The sequence below is a fragment of the Salvelinus namaycush genome, chromosome 37 (genome assembly GCF_016432855.1).
Source record: "Salvelinus namaycush isolate Seneca chromosome 37, SaNama_1.0, whole genome shotgun sequence".
In the NCBI taxonomy this organism is placed as follows: Eukaryota; Metazoa; Chordata; class Actinopteri; order Salmoniformes; family Salmonidae; genus Salvelinus; species Salvelinus namaycush.
This window is the reverse complement of record NC_052343.1, coordinates 8,119,406-8,127,920: the sequence shown is the minus strand read 5'-3', so window position 1 is coordinate 8,127,920 and position 8,515 is coordinate 8,119,406. Positions and strand designations below refer to the sequence as shown.

General features: G+C 41.7%; 1 protein-coding gene across 1 annotated transcript; it reads left to right on the top strand.

Moving 5' to 3' along the window:
- Positions 1 to 691: 691 nt before the first annotated feature.
- Positions 692 to 1,822, top strand: pou3f1 (POU class 3 homeobox 1). Its single transcript, XM_038977370.1, has one exon. It carries the CDS (start codon positions 692 to 694, stop codon positions 1,820 to 1,822), a length of 1,131 nt encoding a protein of 376 aa, XP_038833298.1.
- The last annotated feature ends 6,693 nt before the right edge of the window (positions 1,823 to 8,515 follow it).

The following is an 8,515-nucleotide window of genomic DNA, read 5'->3' as shown; positions in this document are numbered from 1 at the left end:
AAACACACCTACACACACACACACGTGCACTTACACTTTGTCATTGGATAGGGCTTTGGAAAATTGTAACATGAAGCTGCACATTTTTGTATTATGCTAAAAATAGGGAGCGCTCCAGTTAGTCATCACTGACTAAAAGGATATCAAGGTGGAGGGGGGATTTTGTCACCCCATCAAAAAGATCCCCGTACTCCCCCACGTGGTTATTTGCAAAACAACCCGAACGAACCCAACGAAACCCAATCATTTTCTACTGTTTTCCAACCCTCTCCGCCCTGGCTTGGAGAGAGAGGATGGATGAAAACATGAGAAAGGGGCGACCAATTGCGAGTGACTGGGTTCTGTGCGCCTGCGACATGCAAACAAGCAGCCCACGAGAGAGGGATAACATAACCTAGGTCATATTCAGAGACCTTGAAGTTACCAATACCCTAAAATATAAATGTAATATATAGAGTTAACATGTTTCTATATAGTATATGTGAAACAGAGCCCTATTCGTTATGTGCGTAAAATGCGCTCTGCAACGTAGGCTATGCCTCTTGTGGGCTTGAATCCGTAAGGAGCCAATACAAGCGAAGAGGAGGCGTGTCTTAGCTCTTCCCCAAGACCTCCCAGAGCAGGTTGTTGCGTTTTTAGCTCTAAAGCCTCCAGACCTCCGAAGTACTCGTCAGTTTTCGAAGTCGGAGCCATGGCTACAACAGCTCAGTATATTCCGCGGAATAACTCCTTACCGTCCAACCCGCTCATGCATCCGGATTCGGACAGGATGCACCAGGGGACGACCTACAGAGAGGTGCAGAAAATGATGCACCACGAGTACTTGCAAGGGCTAGCGGCGACCAACACCGGACATCCGATGAGCCTGACGCACCACCAGTGGCTGCCCACCTCCAACACCGACTGGACCAGCGGCACCCATATCGGGCAACAGGAGCACAACAAAGCCAGCGTTCAGGCGAGCCGAGAGGACCTGAGCAGCGGCTTCCACCATAGATCTCACCTGGTGCACCAGCAGACGCAGAGTAGCCACCATGGGTCGTGGGCGCCAACCACGACGCACCACTTGTCCCCGCTGTCCCCTGCCTCCAACGGGCACCAGTCGCTAGTCTACTCGCAGCCGGGATACACGAACCTCAACGCCATGCTAAGTCCCCAGCCCGCCGCTCTGCACCACGGCATGCGGGACCCGCTCCACGACGACACAGGTAGCCATGACAACCAGATGGAGTCCCCCCAGCAGGCGTTCAGCCACCACCAGGACCACTCAGACGAGGATGCGCCCAGCTCCGACGACCTGGAGCAGTTCGCCAAGCAGTTCAAGCAGCGAAGGATCAAACTGGGCTTTACACAGGCGGACGTGGGCTTGGCCTTGGGTACCCTGTACGGAAACGTCTTTTCTCAGACCACTATCTGCAGGTTCGAGGCACTGCAGCTCAGCTTCAAGAACATGTGCAAACTTAAGCCACTGCTAAACAAGTGGCTGGAGGAGACAGACTCAAACACGGGCAGTCCCACCAATCTGGACAAGATTGCTGCGCAGGGCAGGAAACGAAAGAAGAGGACCTCGATTGAAGTTGGGGTGAAAGGGGCGCTGGAAAATCATTTCTTAAAATGTCCCAAGCCCTCTGCCCATGAAATCACCAGTTTAGCCGGCTCTCTTCAATTAGAAAAAGAGGTTGTCCGTGTTTGGTTTTGCAACAGAAGACAAAAAGAGAAAAGAATGACGCCGATAGGGGTCCCTCATCCGAATATGGAGGACGTATATTCTCAAGCGGAGACACCCCCTCTTCACCACACATTACAGAGTCCTGTGCAGTGACTGTTTTCATGAACAATCCTACAATTTCGGGGGAAACAAGAAAAAAAAGGGAAAGGACTATGGAGTTAACAGTATTTCATTTTGTTTTACTGAGAGAGAACAGAGACATGGCAAAGTTGGACAGACAGAAGAGTGTTGTCCCAGTAACCGGAGCTTGTGTTACAACAACAAATAGGTAGAATGGAAAATGGTTGAAAAGAAAAACATAACACTATTACTGAATTGATTTCGTTCACATTTTAAGTGAAACAAATATCTTTATTTACCAAAATTCTATGGAGGAGATAAAGTAAATTCGATGTTTCGTGGCTGTTCAAAGGGAAACGATTAAATGTTGCAAGTGGTGTCTTGAACTGATGGCGCTCACCACAGCGCGAGGTGGTTGCCTGAAAATGAGCAACAAAGGAGACACACACACAATGAACATTTTGCTTTTCAGGCTTAAAACCGATTAACCACTATTTCTAATTATTAGCCTATTCTTTCGCTTTGTTCTATTAATTGTGATGTTTGATTTGTTTGGGATATTTTAACTTCAGTGTCTCTTCTGAAGTCTGTTTTTATTGTTTCTCTCGCGTTATTAGTGTACTGTAACTCATCAACAACGCCTCCCTTACTCCTACTGTTGACACTACGTCATGTGGCCAGAGGAGTTTGTGAAAAGATGATGGAAATTATGGCACCCGTTGATGACAAAAAATCCCCACACTTAAATGTCAGATGCATTTCTAAATTGACGAATGCAACAGGACAGCTGACGTCTGGCAGCCTTAAAACATGTATGCTTTGCAGATAGCAACAGACGCTAAAAAGGGCAATACGGATGAATACTTTATGAAACACGTGTTTCTTGTCGGTTTTTGGTATTTGTTTTTATTATTATTTTCCTTTTGTATGGAGCACTTATTCTTTCGTTGAAATGATCATTGCAATTATATATTAGTTTTGTTTTCAGAATTTGTTTTGAGGTAGGTCTTTACTCACTGTTTTCATGTTTACAGGTTCCTAAAATCACTCCAGGGCGCCGTCAGCAATTTGCATTGCTAACCGCCAAGCTATTCCAACCACATTTAGAACGAGATTGGTTAAATACGAAATGAAAGTGATTTTCTCAGGTAACTTCAGTGCCCCAGGTCGAAGAGTCACGCTGTTCTCATTCTTTATATCATAATAAAAAGTAGAACTCGAATTCTGTACCTTCTATATTGATCTGAAAGGTAGCCTGTGCTACATCCCATTAATTTATACCATTCCTATTATTGTATTATAACCACTATATACGGAGAAATTCTGAACATTCTCGAATGAAAAGTGATGAAGGGACCTGTTTTAGATATATTTATTTTTTTCGGATATGGAGAAGAAAGGAAAAACTGATTAACTAGCCTACTCGTGCGTTGCGTGTCATTTCTCAAGGGTCTGGTACATTCTGATGGACAGTAGCCTATAGTGCAATTGCATACTGCAGACAGTGCTATTCGATACAGCGGGAAAAAACTTTCTTCAAAAAAATATTTGAAATAAAATGTTGCCAGGATTATTTCCGATGTGTAAATATGTCGAATATGTAAACATGTATTTGTTCTGAGATAATTTTTTTTGGTTTGTTTTGTTTTTCGGGCAGTTTTGTACACTTACTAATTCCAAGAAGATATTTTAATATGATTTCATTTATGAATCTGACCATTTATATATATATTTATTTCCTAAATGTGTTTGGAGCTTTTTGTTTGGCTCGGTTAATGGTTATGTTGCAGTGGATTTCAATATGTTTTGTTTACTACATTGGTTGTATGTTGATTGCTAAATGTCGACTGCAAAGTCACATTTCTCCTATTTATGTTATAGTAATATTTCATTACTTACATAAAACGTATATACAAGAAAAGGTATTTTGTCTTCATTCAAAAACCAAACCGTTTTCCTTTGTTGCTAACCATTGTGAAACCACCAGATGAGGGGAAAAAAGATACAAATGTATGGGGTAAACAAAACTCCAATGCACTAAGATAGTGTGTTGTGCTTAACCACTCTGATTTAAGCCGTCAGAAAGTGTTGGCGTCAACATGTGTTCAGTTAAAACCAGTATTCCGTTATGTAATTGCGATTCATTTAAATCAGAGGCTGTGTACGTACATGTGCTGTTTTAAAGGGAATAGACACAACAGTATGTTTACCTCAGGCATTCATATCCGCATCAAGTCCACACGATTCCTGACGTTGTTCACATCTCTGTGTAATCGCAGTATTAAATTGTGCAATATTATTACGAAAATAGTGTCTTTTTATTGACTGATGTACCAATTACTATTAATATTATTATTAGTTAATACTGTGATATGGTAATAACAATGTATTGCCAGGTAAATAATAGTATGCTACATAGCAGCAATGTATCAGACTTTCTCTTGGTGCGCACCAACATGCCGATTGTAATCTTATTTAAAACTAGCAGCCTACAGTGTTGAGGTACTTATAAAATATGTCCTAAAATAAATACACACCGTCTCTTGTATCTTAAACTTCTACTTTGAGATACAAGTAAATACATGATACAAGGCAAATATAGTGCCTGCGAGGGATTTCTGAGTGTCTATAATCATACTAATAATGATCAAATTATGGGTTTTAGAGTGTTAACTAGGCCAATTCAGTACAGTCCAAGACCACACACACCTGTCCAAGTGTTCAGAATAAGTATAGGCTATAATAAAAATTGGTTTTTCGTTTTAAACATCACGCTGATGTTATTAAATGGGCTGTAATAGGCTATGTTGAATTAGAGCAAAATGCAAAGAAATTGGTTCGCTACCATTTGGATCACATAAACACACCAGCTCCATTAAAACACGCACAGTAGACTATGTGGTGCTATAGCCTACAGCTAACGCAGGCCTACCGATAGCCATGTAAGAATAATTATCAATCTGGACACACAATTAGTTTGTATTATCTTTTGATATTCATATTAATAAGATAAAGATGACGCAACGTTGCTTTCTGGGAAGAAAACAAGATGTGGGTGGACATTATGCTACGGGGAAAATTGTTAGATGACAAGCCGTTCTGATTCAGCAAATGTAGGCCTAATATTGCAACTCATTCGCCAATGCCATTGCATCTCACCAGTTTCAATGCCGCAAATTACAGAGAAGTCAACAGCAATTTACTTTCATAACAGTCAAACTAATCCAATATTTCAGAGTTAGTCAAAAGTTCAAGGAAACGTTTAACATCAAACTATATGAATTTAGCGCGAAGTATTGTTATGTTTAGCCTAATATGTTCAGTTATAGCTCTAGAACTTAATCAAGATACTGTACATCTGTGGTGTCCATATTTGACATTAGCACAATAAGAAATGTCGATTTACGTCTTCTGTGATTTACTCCACATTATATTAAGACTGTTTTAATTTAGCCTAATCCTAGCCAGCGATAGGCCTATTTTTAACAATGCATCGCATAAGCAAATGCTATGGATTAAAAACATTTATTATAGCCTTCAATAAAACCGAGAAGGATCATTTACATGACTTGTTTGAATAAACCCTAACAAAAGTACGAACAATTGTTTTGAATGGCATATAGGTTATCGATATCAACTTGAGTGAAGGCAAACTTTTTGTCAGATAGGAATTCTTGAAGTGATGTTTAGAGACGTTAAAAGTTGTCCTTCATATAGAAAACCTGAGAACATAAGATTCACTCTCTCTCTGTTGGTGGGCCTATATCATTTCCTTTTATACACATGTCATCAAGGATATCCTTTTGTTTCCCTCCCACTCTTTGATACAATTTGATAATGCCAAGCGATTATGCATATTGACATTTCCACGTATTTCAGTCATCCAAATGTAGCTAATGATCTTTATGCGCTCCTTGTAAAGTCATAAGAGCGCTCGGTTTATATCATCCAATAATAAATGGTATATTGGAGATTAATACAAATCTGATCAATTTGACGCACCCATAGGTCCCTATAACATAACTTCACATACGAATAAATATAAGATACTGTAGGCCTTGAGAAGTGTCAGCTCAAACTGTTGTAAATGAGCCCAAATTAGGCTTGACGATATTGACGCATTTTGAAGAGAACGGCGAGTCTCAAGCGCCCCCAAATGGTACAACTCTGTTCCTACAACTGTAAGAGCTCAGGCGGGTCACTGAGCAATTTGTTAAAAATGTATTGGAAGAATAATACACAATATTATATCTGCATCAGTGGAGGCTGATGTCAAGTTCTTCCACATCGATTCTGACAAACCATTTCTGTATGGACATCACTTTGTGCACGGGGGCATTGTCATGATGAAACAGGAAAGGGCCTTCCCCAAACTATTGCCACAAAGTTGGAAGCACAGAATCGTCTAGAATGTCATTGTATGCTGTAGCGTTAAGATTTCCCTTCACTGGAACTAAGGGGCCAATCAAGAGCCATGAAAAACAGCCCCAGACCATTATTCCTCCTCCACCAAACTTTACAGTTGGCACTATGCATTGAGGCAGGTAGTGTTCTCCTGGCACCCGCCAAACCCAGATTCGTCCTTCGGACTTCCAGATGGTGAAGCGTGATTCATCACTCCAGAGAACGTTTCCTCTGCTCCAGAGTCCAATGGTGGCGAGCTTTACACCACTCCAGCAGACGCTTGGCATTGCGCATGGTGATCTTAGGCTTGTTTGCGACTGCTCGGCCATGGAAACCCATTTCATGAAGCTTCCGACGAACAGTTCTTGTGCTGACGCTGCTTCCAGAGGCAGTTTGGAACTCGGTGGTGAGTGTTGCAACTGAGGACAGACGATTTTTACTTGCTACGCGCTTCTGTAGTCACGTTCTGTGAGCTTGTGTGGCCACTTCACAATAACAGTTGACCGGGGAAGCTCTCGCATGGGCAGAAATATGCCGAACTGACTTGTTGGAAAGGTGGCATCCTATGACGGCGCTACGTTGAAAGGCCATTCTACTGCCAATGTTTGTCTATGGAAATTGCATGGCTGTGTGCTCAATTTGATACACCTGTCAGCAACGGGTGTGGCTGAAATATCAGATTCCACTCATTTAAGGGGTATCCACATACTTTTGTATATATAGTGTACAAGGTACACAACAAAATAAATTCAATCTATAATCAGCATGTGACTGATAGGTCCTAAACATGTCGTGAAGTGGTTCTGTAACAGAAGATTCTATGTACATCCCAAATGGCGTCCTATTCCCTATATAGTGCACTCCTTTTGACCAGCTCTGGTAAAATGTAGTGCACTATGTAAGGAATAGGGTGCCATTTGGGACACTGAATGTGCTCAAAACCCAACTAAACGGCTTGTCTGAATCACATATCCACATTGGATCCACACTAGACACCTGGGATTTGTGAGTTATTAGTTTCATAGGGAAGACACAGTCCTTAGAGAACTCTCCCACCAGCATCACTCATTATCTGGTGGGGAACTTAAAATGGTGCCACTTTTGGACCTAAATCATGCAATACTGGTCATACTTTTGTACTGGAATATGACTTTCAAAAATCCCCACAAAAATCACGAAGCACAGCCTGGACGATGATCAAACTCCACCATCAGTCGTCATCCAATAAGCCAGATTCAACTGACGCAAACAGAGAAAGTGTATTAAGCGTACAACAAACACAGTACAACCTTTGAACATGGTCATCTGTCCATATGGCTAAAGTGCATGCTGAACATGCTGGACCCGAACTAAATGAGATGCACCATCAGTAATGCCACATAGGCCCGTATTGAAGTGCAGTTGCGTGGACCCAGGAAGTGGAATTTAAACCAGCTCACAGCTGATGCAGTAGGAAGGTCAACGATGACATAATATGACTAATTGCCTTTCACTAGTTCCCCTTTTGCTATTTAGCTCTGCTGTGTGGCATGGCACAGGATGGACATCACCAGCACTAAGGACTTCCTGACTCTACGTCTGGGTACCAAATGGCACCCTATTCCCTATATCGTGCACTACTTTTGACCACAGCCCTATGCTAATTAATACATTATATAGGGAATAGGGTGCCATTTGGGAACCTTACGTAACAACGTTAAAAATAAAAAAACTTGGTCAATGATGGTGTGTCCAGTGGAAGGAAATGCAAGAGACATTTCACTCCTTCATGACAGTTTGTCAGATGTTTTCAGATGTCGTGGGACATGGTTTCATCTTGACATGAGACTACTTTATAGAGGTGTGAAAACATCTGATAAACTTCTATTTGAAAGTTTAATGTGCCTGGTACTTTTCGGACCGGGCTAGTAGAAGATGTGCCAAACTAGCCCTCCAGGCTTGTAACATTTCATATTTTCATAACATTTCATATGGCAAAGATTTTGGACCTTTGGCTTGGTTGAATACCATCTGGGCTAGTAGAAATTGCGTAGTAGTTACCTATTTGGGTCATACAATAATCACCACCATTTTGTCTCATTAGTAAAGTCAGAAGTTACCTATCTCTCCTAGCCTGGTCCCAGATCTGTTTGACAATGACCATAGGTTGGATTTAGAAAGACAGCAGAAATATATCTAGGACCAGGCCCATTCTCTCCCTGTCCTCTCCTTCCCATAACATACAGTACAGACTGACTGGTGCCAAGCACCATTTCGAGAGTGGTGCTGGAGCCAGCACTAGGCATTTGAACACAGCACACGGATGCCTGCCTGCTTGTCTGC